Below are 15,250 nucleotides of genomic sequence, written 5' to 3'. Positions count from 1 at the left end.
TTTGCTGAGCAACTTGTAAATGTTTTGAGGAAAGCAGTATCTCGCTGCATTAAAAATAATATCCTTATTGACACCTCTTGACAATTGAAATTCACAAAGCAAAGAGAAACACTACTCTTAATAGCCAAAGAATTAAGACACACATCCACCTGTGATCAGTTTTTAAAGCAAAACAAAAACAACCACGTGGCTTAAATTGCAGTTGATGCTGAAAATATCACTGTGGTAACCTCATTCAAAACTTGTTTTTGATTGAGATGTCAACCATTTATGTTTCTAAATTTACAATGTTCATTTTCATCAGTAAATAATGCTGTTTATGAGGTTGCATTTCTGGAAATCCTATGTGCATAAATCCCTCATAGTCTCTAATAAAGTTGCCTATACCAAGAGCTTCCACCATAAATTAAATGTTTAACCTTGATGTACAAACTTCCGTTGCTTTGGATAGTCAGGACCTATTTCAAGTACTACTGGGGATAGGTGTGGAGCCCAGACCTTTTGTTTATTTCAAAATATTTTAAACTATGCAAGTTGGCAATGTTGCAAAAATATGACTTTTATTCTAAAATGCAAAAGAAGTAAAGTCCATAAATTTAAGCTGTAAAATGAGAAAAGACGGCATTACAAAAGATTACCTGATTTCTTTTTTTTTGCCTTGCAGAGTTTCTTTTGGTAGCACTTGAGTTGCATATTCAGCACTACTATTTTGCTACATCTGAATAACGTGACCCTTGTAATTGATTTTAAAATAGATCTGGTCCACTTAACTTGCCTGTCAAATGGAACTGCCAAAGAAGACTTGGAACCTGTGGTGTCCACACTGTTTGCCTATGACAGTGAAACTGAAGAAACTGGTAAGAACCAAAGACTTCAATCGCACACCGTGATAGGGTGAATGTTTGTATTCTGCCAAACTCTACCTGCCTCACTGATTTTGTCTTGATTTAAAATTGCCAAATTTTAATCGGATTTCAGGAATTAATCATTTTCTTACCATTGTCAGTGGAACATGATGTCAGATGTTAGAAGAGAGTTTTTACTATTTCTGGTTTAGTGTCTTGTGAAATCAACCTTGGTTTTTCTTCCTGCTCATGTTAAAATGTGAGAATTCTTCTGAAACTGTGTTGTGTGCTCGTTGAACTTCAGGAAACATAGTGAGTTGGGCGAGACAATATCTTTGCTCATCCTGATTTAGTTCATTTTTCTTGAGTTACATTATGGAGCAAATGAAACGTTCCAATTGGTGACAGTGAATGTGTGTCCATTCCCAGAAGAGCATACAAAACAAAAATACTGCAGATGCCAGAAATATGAAGCACAGACAGAATGATAAAAAATTGATATAAGCATACTTTCTTCACAGATGCTCCCATAAGAACGCAAATGGCAACAGGAGTAGATAATTTGGCCTTCCAGGCATGCTGCACCATTCAGTCAGACCATGGCTGAGCTGATGTTGGCCTCAACTCCACTTCCCAGCCTGTTGCCTATAACCTTGACTTCATTAGGATTCAAATTTGGTCTATCTCTGCCTTGAATATATTCAAAGACTCAATCTGCACAACTCTCTGGAGTACAGTTCCAAAGATTCACAACCTCTGAGGGAAGAAATTTCTCCCTGTTGTCTTAAATGGGCAACTCCTTACTCTTAAAATGTGGCCACTAGTTCTACGTTTCCTCACAAAGGCAAATAAAATCTCAGCATTTGCATTGTCAAGTCCCTTTAGAATCCTTTGTTTCAGCTATATCAGCTCTCATTGAGTTTAATAAGTTTAGGTCCAATTCATTTTTAATGTTTCCTGAGGAGACAGCCTCTTCATCCCATGAATCAACCTGGTGCACCTTTTCTGAACTGTCTCCAAATGCGAGCACACCCCTCTTTAAATAAGGAAAGCAAAACTGTGCACAGTACTCCTGTACAAATGCAAAACTTCCCTACTTTTATACTTCACCCCCTTGCAATAAAGATCAACGTTCCATTTACCTACCTAATTATTTGCATTCTGATTTTTGTGTTTTAGATCTAAGGGCACCTAGATCTTTCTATTCTGCAGCATTCTAATCTTTCCCTTTTAAAATTTTACTTTTCTCCTGTTTCAACCAAAATGAAAAACTCAAGTAGGTTATACTGCTTGTCAATTTGTTGCCTACGCACTTTATCTATCTGTATCCCTTTGCTGACTCCTTGCATCCTCAGGGCTTGCTTTCCCACTTACCTTAGATTGGTCAGCAAATTTGGCTATAATAGACACAAGCCAAAATTTTATTTCTAGCCTATATGTAAAAATTAACACCAAACTAAAATGCAAAAGCTAGCAAGCCCTCTTTAAGTATAATGGATGTGAGAAATGGGAAAAGGAAGAGGTGGGACCTCCAGTCATCATCCCGTCGGGGCAGCGTGGAGGATTACAACTAGACGATTGAAAGTGAGGGAGGGAAGAATGTCAGGATTGAGTCAATAGTTCAAAGGAAAACCATGAAACCAACTAGTTGGCATGTATGATAAGAACATAAGAACATAAGAAATAGGAGCAGGAGTAGGCCATCTAGCCCTTCGAGCCTGCCCTGCCATTCAATAAGATCATGGCTGATCTGTCGTGGCTCAGTTCCACTTTTCCACCCTCTCCCCATAACCCTTAATCCCCTTGCTTATCAAAAACCTATCAACCCGCGTCTTAAATATATTTAGCGAGGCTGCCTCCACCACTTCAACAGGCAGAGAATTCCAGAGATTCACCACCCTTGGAGTGAAGAAGTTCCTCCTCAACTCGGTTCTAAACCCCCCCCCCGCCCTTACCTTGAGGCTGTGCCCCCTAGTCCTACTGTCCTTTCTGAGCGGGAAGAGCCTCTCCACCTCTATCCTATCCATCCCATTCATCATCTTATACGTCTCAATGAGATCTCCCCTCATTCTTCTAAACTCTAATGAGCACAAGCCTAGTTTATTCAGCCTCTCCTTATAGTTCAACCCCCTCAACTCCGTATCAGCCTAGTAAACCTCCTCTGCACTCCCTCCAAGGCCAAAATATCCTTGCGTAAGTGCGGTGACCAAAACTGCACACAGTACTCCAGCTGCGGCCTCACCAGTGCCGTGTACAGTTGCAGCAAGACCTCCCTACTTTTATATTCAATCCCCCTCGCTATGAAGGCCAGCATCCCATTAGCCATCCTGACCACCTGCTGCACCTGCAGGCTGGGTTTTTGCGACTCATGCACAAGGACCCCGAGGTCCCTCTGCACCGTTGCATGCTGCAGTTTTTCACCATGTAAGTAATAGCCCTTCCTACCATTATTCCTACCAAAGTGGACAACTTCACACTTGCCAACATTAAATTCCATTTGCCAGTTCCTGGCCCATTCGCCCAGCGTATCTAGGTCCTTCTGCAGACTTTCCACGCTCTCCACACAATTTGCCGTTCCACCAATCTTGGTGTCATCAGCAAATTTCGACACCATACACTCGGTTCCTTCCTCCAGATCATCTATATAAATGGTAAATAGCTGAGGCCCCAGCACCGACCCCTGGGGCACTCCACTAGTCACCAACCGCCAATCCAAATAGCACCCATTGACTCCCACTCTCTGCCTCCTATTTGACAGCCAATCCCCTATCCACGCTAACACCCTACCCCCACCTCCATGCCCTCTAACCTTCTGTAATAACCTCTTGTGCGGCACCTTATCAAACGCCTTCTGAAAATCAAGAAACGCCACATCCACCTATCCACCTCTATCCACCGCCCTAGACACATCCTCATAGAACTCCAATAAATTCGTCAGACACAACTTCCCCTTAACGAAAGCATGCTGCGTCTGCTCTATCAAACAATTCTCCTCAAGATGCCTCGCTATTTCCTCCTTGATGACGGATTCTAACATTTTACCTACAACACACGTTAAACTAACCGGCCTATAATTCCCTGCCTTTTGCCTGCCACCCTTCTTAAACAACGGCGTAACATTAGCCATTTTCCAATCTTCCGGCACTTCCCCGGAATCCAGCAATGTTTGGAAAATAATCATCAAGGCATCCACTATCACCTCCGCCATTTCTTTCAGAACCCTTGGATGCATTCCATCCGGTCCTGGGGACTTGTCTACAATCAGTCCCTCCAGTCTGTCGAGCACTGCCTCTCTAGTAACAATAATGTCATTGAGACCCTCCAGTCCTACCATCTTTCCATCGCTAACACCCGGCAAATTATTCACGCCCTCCTCCGTGAAGACCGAAACAAAAAAGTTATTCAAGGCCTCAGCCATTTCCCCATCCCCTACCACTAAGTCCTCCCTCTCATCCTCTAAGGGTCCAACGTTCACCCTAGTCAGCCTCTTCCTTTTTATATATTTATAAAAACTCTTACTATCCTTTTTTATATTAAGCGCTAGCCCAGCTTCATAGTTTATCCTACCCTTCTTTATCAACTTTATAATTCCTCAGAGCATCCTGACGATAGTTTTCCATTCAGCTCCTCCTCTCACTTTGCTGCTCTTCATGTCTGGCATCTCTTTCTCTCTGCCCTCCCTCCCCATGATGTTACCATGAAGACAAGTTCAGTGAATTTGTTGTTTTTGTATTTTGAGATGTGAACAAGGCTGTTTTTACTCCAACTGCTTCATTGGTTGGCAAATTCTGAATCACCAGATGATCAACAGGAGATCTTTGGATAGTAGATCAGCAGGAATCCTGCTTGAGTGTAAATTGGTATTGTGAACAGAAATGCAGTTATGGCTAATGTTTAATAATAGGTAACCTATTTTCCCCTGCTGACACTGCAGGTGGAATCACCTAACTCAGGCCATGAATAAAAACCCAGGGGCTGCTTTTACAATTAAAAACAGAAAATGCAGGAGGTACTCAACAAACCTGGCAGTATCTGTGGGAAGCAAAGCCATTAATATTTCATGATCTTCCATCAAAAAAGATTTCCAACATCGGCATTATTTTGCTTTTGTGGCTTTTTTAGTTTGACTGCTTTCTATACTGGGTACATCATTGCAATGTTTTGTTAATGCTATTTTATGTATTGATGACGTAACTACTGCTTTACTGTTGCAATATTGTTCTACTATAACTCTTCGATCTCAAGGGACCTTTAATCAGAAGCAAATATTAGTGAGTAATATCACATTGTTGTGAGACATAATTGCATGAAGAGTATTATAAAAAGTGGTTATCTATTAATGTGATCCACTCAAGAGGTTGGGAATAATTTTTAGAAGCTTACAACTAATGATCTTGAAATAGATATGAAAAGTAAATCTGATAACACTCTCCAGGATCCTGACTACCTCAATGAGAACTGTTGCTTGCTTCTGACATGACATTACAGTAATCACACATGCTAACACATCAATAACTCATGCACATAATGAAGCAATCACTTCACACTCCAAAGCTAGACATTATGTACAACACCTGGGGTCATAATTGTTGTTCTGGTTACATTTTAATGAGAACACATTTGCAAAAGAATGACGTGCTATTGTAGCAATGTTCAGTCATTTTTTTTCCTTCTGTCTTACCAGTCCTTGAGTCATCCTTTTATAAATACCATTTTAATGTAATTAACTAGCGAATGATTATGACTATAACTCAGCTATATATATGTGAACACGATGTCCCTATTAGATCTCTACAAACAAAAACTATTAACTATAAATAAAGGCTTATACTGCTATGTTTGAAGCTTGGTATTCAGAATTTTGGAGAAGTGTAGAAGGTGTTTCGCCTGACTATTTTCCTAATCAGTGAATCCCTACTAACTAATCAAAAGTGGGAAGTAATCTTACTTCCCTGCAATCAATAAATATGGAGCACTAGAATTCAGGAATAAGGCATCATAGTACAGTGAAAGAATTGGGGGGGGCATGTGGTGGGGGGTCATGGGGACAATTCTCCCAACCCGTTGGGAGACGTCAGCGTCGGGAGCTTTGTAGGCTTCCTGCAGGGCGCCATGGCCTCCGTGTGTCTCTGGGGCTAGGTTTTTTAGAATAATGAGCTCTATACCGGGCATCAGCATGGAGCTGATTTAAATATTTAAATCCTTATTTCCATTCTATTAGCAGGTTTCAAACTGAAGCCTCCAGGCCTGCTAGCATTTCCCCCTGCCAGGAGTGGTTCCCTCCAGCGGGGTTTACTCCTGCTCCCTACTAACAGGGAACAGGCAACCGAGCCTGCTGGAGGGAACAGAGTCCATGGAGCGCACCCCCCCCACCCCCCCCCCCCGCCCCGCCAAGAGGTCGGTGGTAAGTGAAGGTGTCCCCTTGGGATTGCCACCTAGTTCCCATCAGCCTGGTCCCCAGCACTGCCCAAGGGGCAAACTGACAATGCCCAAGGGGCACCTTGGCACTGCTGACTAGGCAGGGCCAGGACAGGGCCTTTTGGGGGAGCTTTATTGGGGACAATCCAGGGAATGGGGTTGGGTCATGGTGCCACTCCGCCCAAGGATCGCTGGGAGAGGGAGGGAAGGGAATAATCGGGGCGGGCCATCCAAGGGGATGGGTTGGCAATGTGGGGCGGGGGTGGAAACATCAGGAATTAGCAATCGGGTGGGGGGCAAGAGTGGACATTGATTGTTGCTCCTTCACAAATAAACAAAAGAAGTCAAAACTAATTAGCTTAGAATTTTGCTCTTTTATTCTGTAAGCCATCCTTATCATATTACCACTTCACTATATGTTGGGCACATCTATTAGTTGGAACCAATCATAATCAACAGCACAGCATTAATGAATGTTCCAGAAATGCATTTTACAAAATATGATGTTTCTCTAACTCTTGCTCGTAACTGGTAACTTGACAAACGTGTTTTGATGCTTAATTGTCTTCACTTACAAAAAATATAAAATAAACAGTACAGCATGGAAGCAGAACTGGCAGCAGCAATTCAGAGGTCCCTTGTGGCTACGATAATAACTCACACAAGCCTGCACTACCCACTTGCTCATGCTCAAGCTTATTGAAAACGTTGGTATACGTGTTAAAATAGGAAAATGCTTAGTGCAGCCTCTATTATACCCCACCCCTCCAATTTCAATCCCCCTTAAACATTTTAGCACTCAACTATACTTCAGTCTTTCAGGAACTTTGCGACTATGTTGTGATCTGCACAGTACCACAGGCAACTCAGTTGACACCGATGAGATTTGTTTCAATGGGACTGGGCTTGTCGGTGCAGGAGTAGGCTGTGTTTGTGAATGAATGTTCCTCATTCTTTCTTGGACCAGAGTCAGAAACATTTCCTGTCCACGTTTCACAGCAACATTTCCTTCTGCAGTGTGGGCTGAACACTTGATTGTTCCAGGCATGTTCCAACAAATGTGATCCTGGTTTCTGCGAATGGCTCTTCCATTAGCTTGTTTCGCCACTAAAGATACTGGAGCACTTGGGTCCAGGATAATTCTAGGTAAACAACATTGGTTATTGCTGAAATTCCTTAGACTTTAGAGTGAAATGTCTCTCCCTTGCATGGTAGCCATGCCTCTACTTCTGTTTTTTATCTCCTTTCCACTCTTGCTTTGCCATATGGTTGCACAAGATCCAGGTGAGACTTTGACTTCCTACCAATCAGTAATTCAGTTGGTTGAGTTGTATTGTACGTCATGTGATACAATATTAGAACAAGAACTGAGATTTTGGTTCCCAGGACCCTGCCTACCATTCTCTTCAGTGCCTGTGAACTCGCTCTGGTAAACCATTTGAAGCTGGATGAAAAGGAGCAGTCCGCATGTGGCATATTCCATTTCTTTGTATAAACTCCTGGAACAAATCACTTGTAAATATTGTACCATTATCAGAAACAAGAGAATTCGGTGAGCTGTGAATTACAAAAACTTGATACAGCTTCTTAATAGTGATGGGAGTTGTGGATTTGCTCATGATGTGTACTTCTAGCGACTTAGAATGTACATCCACAATGACTGGAAGCATATGACCAATAAAAGGCCCTGCAAATTCCACATGAAGCCTAGACCAGGGACAGTCAGACCACTGCCATGGATGTAGTGGTGCAGATGGCGCCATCTTTTGGCTCATCTGACATGCCAAACAGGATTTCACCTTGTTCGCCAATGTGCTGATTTATATTCGGCCATCAGGCAGACGATTTTGCTAAGCTTTTCATTCGGGAGGCATCTGGGTGAGCCTCATGAACTTCATCCAAGGTTTATGAATGACCAGGACGATGACTCCAGACCCCCAAAAAGTGCAACCATCTTGCACACTTAGCTCATCTTTCCACTTTGCATCTGATCTCAGTTCATCAGTTCCTGCAACAGTCGGCTAACTCAGCATAAGGGACCCCCTCATCTGGAATAAAACAGGGTCCTGGTCCATCCGCTGCTTAATCTGTTTGGCATTCACAAAAGAATTTGGAACTCGAGCAAGAAAATTGTCCCTGGTGGAGGTAGTGTCTTGGGCAAGTCCAGTAAAGGGAGACAACTCAACGTGTCTGCGTTTGCATTGTCCTTCCCTGTACACAATTTTAGACAACGTGAGAGTCAAGTGCTGTATTCTGGCCGAGGCCAGTGGGAGAAGTGCACCTGGGTTTGCCAAAAAGGCTCATCAGTGGTCTGTGATCTGTGCATATAGTGAATGAATGGCCATTAAGGTACTGATGCAACTGTTTCACAGCAAAAATGATGGCTAAACCTTCTTTGCCTAGCTATGGATACAATCTCAGCCGTCTTCATTCTGCATTAGGCAAATCCAATAGATTTTACTACCCGTCCTTGATCAGATGAGAGAGTACTGCTGATGGGCGAGGCATCACAGGATGGAATGAATTCCTTGTCTTGAACCACGTGAACCAGCAGATCAGCTGATTGTAGCAGCACTTTCACATCCTTGAAAGCTTCCTTTTGTGCTGGTTTCCACTTCTAGTGGGTCACTTTGTGCAGCAACAGATACAATGGTGCCAACATTGTTGAAATGTCTGACAGAAACTTCCCATCATAATTTAGCATGATCTGTGATTTAGAATTTCTTTGCCAGCCCTGTCATTTTGGGATTCAAACACTCCACATTCTGTGCCTGGAAGATGTACTTGCTTGTGCTCTGAAAATCTCCTGACCACTTGATCCAGGTTGCTGAAGTAATGCTCCTCAACTTTCCCTATGATTAAGATATCATCCAAATAAAGTGCTGCATGAGGAATCCTCTGCAGCAGATTGTCCATTGTTCTTTGAGAAATTGCCAGGCTGGAGGACACTCCATAAACCAGGAAGTTGTATTTGAACAAACCTTTGAGTGTTGACTGTCACTTCTTGTTTCGAGTCCTCCTCTAACAAGAGCTGCTGGTAGGTGTGGCTGATGTCAAATTTTGAGAACATCTTGCCTCCTGCAGGGGTTAAAAACAGATCTCTCACCCAAACAGTGGGTAAGCATTCAGTTTGGAGGCCTGATTAATGGTAAGTTTGTAATCCCCACATGTGTGCACAGTACCATCACTTTCAAGAAGAGGAAGAACTGGGGCTGCCCAGCCTGAGAACTGACTAGGCTCGAAGATTCCAAGCTTCTTCAGTCACTACAAATCCTCCGCTTTTCATTTCATGGCATAGGGCACTTCTGGCTTGGAAAAAATGAGGAATACCCTGAAGATCTACAAATAACTGTCATGCCATATAGCGTACCCAGTTCGACTTTGAAAAACTCAGGCTATTTCTGAATGTCATCCTCTTGGATAGCGCAGTGGTTAGCACTGCTGCCTCACAGCATCGGGGATCTGGATTCAGTTCTCAGCTTTGGGCCACTATCTGTGTAGAGTTTGCACGTTCTCCCTGTGTCTGCATGAGGTTCCTCTGGTTGCTCCAGATTCCTACAGTCAAAAAAACGTGCTGGTTTTTGTATTGGCTGTGCTAAAGTCTCCCTCAGTGTATCTGAACAGGCACCAGAGTGGGGCAACGAGGGGATTTTCACAGTAACTCATTGCGGTATAAATGTAAGCCTACTTTGACACAAATAAATAAAATTTAAACTTTTAAACTCTTGTCACTCATGTCACTTGTCTACGTTTTATCTCACCCCCATTGAATGGAATTTTACTGAGCCAGTCATGCACTCGTAGACTAGGCTTTTTCCCCATTACCGCCAGGAGCCGAGCTCTTGCTTCTTGACTATTGTATGCAATGTCCATCTCTAATGCCTCAAGCAAGGGTATAATCTCTCAGATGGACTTCCAATTCCAATATAATCCCTGCCTGAGTAAGGGGGTATTGTGCGGCGGCGGGGAGAGGGGGTGTTGGTGGTGGTGGTAGCACTTTTGAGCCAAATGCCTTTTTTATTGCAAAGGTGACAGAAAGCATCCATGGATTTAGAACATAGAACAGTACGGGCCCTTTGGCCCTCGATGTTGTGTCGAACTATATCTGAACCCAAGATCAAATTACCCCACTCCCTATCATTCTGGTGTGTTCCATGTGCCTATCCAATAACCGCTTGAAAGTTCTTGAAGTGTCTGACTCTCCTATCACAGCAGACAGTGTATTCCACACCCCAACCACTCTGAGTAAAGAATCTACCTCAAACATCCCACTTACATCTCCCATCATGAACTTTATAGTTACGTCCCCTAGTAACAGCTACATCCACTCGAGGAAATAATCTCTGCGTGTCCACTCTATCTATCCCCCTCAGCATCTTATAAACCTCTATGAAGTCACCTCTCATCCTCCATTTGAATCATTTGTGTCTCCCACACCTGAAATGCTCCAGTATTTTTGCCCTTTGGTTTGCTGCCTCTTTTACTTGACGCACTGCACTCTCCTGTGCATCACCATTGGCTTTTTGAATATCTTCTGCATTGTTGGCAGCTGTTTCCATTCCCTGAGAAATTTTTAGAACTTTCTTGAAAGTCAGTGTGATCTCTCCCACCAGGTGATGCTTTATGCTGTCCTCCTTTATCCCACGAACCAGTGTAGCCTGGAGCATGTCTTCCAACATTGCCCCAAACTCAATGTTCAGAAAGTTGCCTTAATTCAGCAACAAAGATAGCTACAGACTGCCTCACCTCATGAAAATGACTATGAATCTAGAACCCCTGCACAATCGCTGAGGTCTTATGATTGTACTGATTCTGAACGATGCAACTAAATCTGCAAATGAAATGTCTCCTGGTTTCTGTGGTGTTGCTAAATTCCTCACTAGCTGTTAAGTCTTTGCCCCACAAAGACTTGGGAGAATTTAGTGCTTTTTGGATTCATTTGATATTCCGTTTGACAAGAAAGTGTTCCACCCTTTCCACAGCTTCAATCCAGTTCCCATTCTCTTTCACAAAGTCAAGTCCTGAATATAATCATGGTGCTTTTGTCAGTGAAGTCATGAACCTGCTGTTCGGATTCCTTGATTGCCACTCATGAGGCAAACTAGCTACTTACTGTGCAAAACTTTGTGTTGCCATGCTGAAACTTGAATATTTTCTTTTTTTGCCTCATTGCCAAAAATATGTGGTAACTTGACAAAAGGTAGACAAACATGTTTTAATGTTTAATCTTCTTATTAAGGTATGAAGTAAAGAATCCAACATGGACACCGAACCTGGCAGCAGTTATGTGTAGAATCCCTATGATACAGAAGGAGGCTATTTGGCCCATCAAATCTGCACCAACGGTCCAACAGAGCATCGTACGCTGGCCCACCTCCTACCCAATCCCCATAACCCCAAACATTTATCCCATTAATCCCCTGACCTACACACCTTTGGACGCTGAGGGGCAATTTAGCATGGCTAATCGACCTAACCTGCACATCTTTGGACTGTGGAAGGAAAATGAAATACTCAGAGGAAACCCATACTAATGTGCAAATGCCACAAAGACAGACATTCACTGCTGAAATCAAACCCATATCCTTGGTGCTGTGAGGAAGCAGTGGTAAACACTGTGCCACCATGCCACTCATCTCACTGGCCTCTTGTGGCTACCCTAATAACTCGCGCAAGCCCGCGCTATTGATGACGTCATTCATGTATTACGAAAGCCATCAGTATACATATCCAAATAGGAAGGTGTTTAGTGTACTCACTATAACAATAACCTTGAAAGTGGTTTCATTAAGACTGCTGAAACAAGGTTTAGTTTTTTTTGCTGCTGACTCATATTAATTCCAGCTATATTGAGATTGCCAGGAATAATTATTTTTGTCATCCTGACGAAGCAGATGAGAATGATTTTTCATTTTTCAATATCTGTTTGCAAGCTAAGTTCTAATCTGGGATCTTCGATGCTGAAGGACAAACTCTGAACCTTTTCAGCATTTTACATTCCGAACATCACTTTAGTGTTCAGTGTTAAGAGCTTGTTTTGAGAAATGTGCTCATTAAACTAATACAGGAAAGAGCAGGGGAGTAGGAGTAATTAGATAGCTTTTCCAAAGAGCCAGCACAGTCATAATGGGCCAGGTGGCCTCCTTCGGTTCTGTATCGTACTATCATTCTATAACTTGGAATTGTACATTTTATCTGTTGGAAATTGGTATTCACTATTCCAAACTTAAAAGCAATTCTCTGGGTTAACCGTTCTAGTTTGATAATGTGGAGTGGTTGTTTTCATGAATTGTCAGATTTAGTTGGAAATCATTGATACTTTGAAATTATGTTCTCTTCTGAATTGGAAATGTTTCAACTGTCAGAGAAAACACAAATGATTGAACATTTACCTGGGACGATATTTTTGATTTACCCATGCTGTAAAGAATACAGCAATCGACAAAGCTTCAGTTGAAACGCTGTGCAAGAAATAGCTAGCTGTGTTATGCCTTCTAATGTTTATCAGGTTACATGGATTGATGTGATTGCAAAACTTGCAGCCCATTTATAAAGAAGAAAAGCTTTACCGATCATTTACATTACTTAAAACATAATTGAAATTCTTTTGTTCACATACCAGCGATAATAACGAGGAACATCAGGTGCAGTTCTGCTCCAAATGCACGCGTTTTCACCTGGTACATTGCCCTTTTTATCATCTGCCTGTGATTGCAGTGTGTGTGGCAGTGGCAGTATTTTAATTAAAATGTCAGAGCAAATTCTATTAGAGCCATTGAGGACGAATCACCAGATCAGGTGAGCACTAGGCCATGGCAGGTCAAAAAGACAAAGGCACCTGAAAGAGAGGACTTAGTTTCTACTGTAATAAAGCAACATTGAAGAAAAGGAAAACCACGTCCTTCTGAACAATACCCACTAGGATTAAGATGTATTGCTTTAGCTTACCACGAGAAAATTGAGGAAGGGAGGGGTTAACAAATGCCTTTGCATATCAAATGAAATTTTGTTTAGCTGGTATTTATATGAAATTAAGCAAATATATCAGTGCCCCTGATTTTGTGTTTTCCTGCTCCGTATATGGACAGAAATTTCAGAAGTTTTAGAAGGTATGATTTAAACAAATGCAATATTCCCAGTGGGTCAACAACGGTAAGGTGGTAATTAAGAATTAAGCACATGAGAATACATCAAACTGATAATTTTGTGCTGATTTAGATCTGGTATTTCCTTGATCTTTTACTACTTCCTATTTGTGTGCAAACCTTTGTATGTAGTTTCAGTTACTTCAACATGATATATACACAAGACGCCAGTTACTTTTGTAAAAGAAAATGAAGATGAAAATATAAATGTAAATAGTCCCATTATTTCATATTAATTAGGAGAGAATATCCATATAAGGCATGAACTGATGCTTTAATTGTTGTGTTGCTACCTGTGTTACCATGATGATTGACAGGCAGATCACTTGAGGTTCCCACGAAATACATTTATTCTCAATGAGAATGAGAAATGCAGTTTTCCTTCATTATTTGAGATTCTGGTTGAGGATGAGGGAATGAAATTCAACTTCAGCAGGGTGATAAAATGCTTGGAGACAAAGTGACAGCCTGTCAGACACTTTGTTCGATTTTCCTTTCCAGTGACTTCAATGAAAAGATATATAGGATGAGTATATGGTGGTCGATTCATTTGCGCACGTTTTGCACCCCAACTGACCTTGAATCTCACCTCCCAAGAAAGCTCTTCACTTTCCTATCCTGGCAGCTGATGCAGCTACGTTTTACTTATCCACTTTCATGTTCTTGTCCCTTCTAATCTCACTACTCCTGTCTATCTTCACCACTGCTACCTTCCTCTGCCTTACCATCATCCTTGGCTTGAATAAGTGCACTGCTTCCATACAAGTAGCAGCCCCCACCTTACCACCTACTCTCCATTGGCCTCTCTGGCTACCCACACACCAAACTATTCCTTTGTTTCTTTCTCCATATAAACACCTTATCTTGGCCATCCCTTTGAGTTTGTCTTAGCTATAGAGCTTTACAGCACAGAAAGGCCCTTCCGCCCATTGTCTCTTCACCAGCCATCAAGTCCCAGTCTATTCTAATCCCACTTCCCAGCACTTGGTTCATCACCTTCTTTGTCTCGATCATTGAAAAGACTAAAACCAGTAACTTCCTCGTAACCATGCCTCTATCCAATGCCGTTTCCACCTGTGTTTACCTGAAGTGACTTGAAATTAAACTTTTGCACTCCAGTGCCTCACGTTTTGGCCTCAATTTGTTGCAGTAATACATTGTTGATGTGCTTAGCCACTGTCCTATTTTTGTCCCCAGCAAAGCCTTTGCTGTATGTCCATCTGGTACAGTCCTCATCTTCTCTCCCTCATATTTAAAATCACAATGGAACATTCATAGCGGACAACTGGCTTATCCAGTTATGTCCAGTTCATTATGACTACCAAAAGCTTTATAACGTCCCATCTCCTCTACCATAGCATCTGTTACTCCAGGATCATTCTTGCTACTATTGCCTACTATCATCTGCTTCCTCATATTGCTCTCTCTGCCCCCCTTCATGGATATTGGAGCACGATTCCTCCTAAGCAGTGCTTATATGTCTCAAATCCTGGCACCACACAGGCAATGCAGCACCTGGACTCATGCCCTTTGCTGAGGAATAAAGTGTAAATCCCATTGACTATAGTGTTCCTAATGACCACTAGATTTCTTGTCACTGCCTTCATTTGAGTAGCTTCCTGTACCATGGTGCCATGGCTAGTTTGCACATCCACCCTGCAGCTCCACTCATCCACATAATGTTTAAAAGGACCTCAAACTTGCTGGACAGTTGTGATGGGCTGGGGCTCCTGGCCTCCTGCCTTCTGAATACCCTTACTGACTTCAAGTAATGGCCCCCCCCCCCAACCCCCATCTCTGACCACTGACCACATCCAAAAATCCTACCTTAAGGATTGGACT

General features: G+C 42.3%; 1 protein-coding gene and 1 long non-coding RNA gene across 2 annotated transcripts in view; one reads left to right on the top strand and one right to left on the bottom strand.

The window, feature by feature from the left end:
* chm (CHM Rab escort protein) overlaps positions 1-15,250 on the top strand; it is a 128,776-nt gene that overhangs the window by 104,937 nt on the left and 8,589 nt on the right. The window contains exon 13 of the mRNA XM_080187708.1: positions 756-857. Within this exon, the coding sequence (XP_080043834.1) occupies positions 756-857 (102 nt within the window). The remainder of the gene's footprint in view (positions 1-755; positions 858-15,250) is intronic.
* On the bottom strand, positions 6,623-14,817 carry LOC145342280 (uncharacterized). The gene is made up of 2 exons (XR_013886529.1): positions 12,883-14,817; positions 6,623-9,341 (listed from the first exon to the last, which is right to left on the bottom strand). It is a non-coding gene; the product is annotated as an uncharacterized LOC145342280 (long non-coding RNA).

This window comes from Carcharhinus amblyrhynchos, chromosome 4 (assembly GCF_965287045.1).
Source record: "Carcharhinus amblyrhynchos chromosome 4, sCarAmb.v2.hapA, whole genome shotgun sequence".
In the NCBI taxonomy this organism is placed as follows: domain Eukaryota; kingdom Metazoa; phylum Chordata; class Chondrichthyes; order Carcharhiniformes; family Carcharhinidae; genus Carcharhinus; species Carcharhinus amblyrhynchos.
Note: the sequence above shows the minus strand (reverse complement) of the source record. Positions and strands in the feature narration are given on the sequence as shown.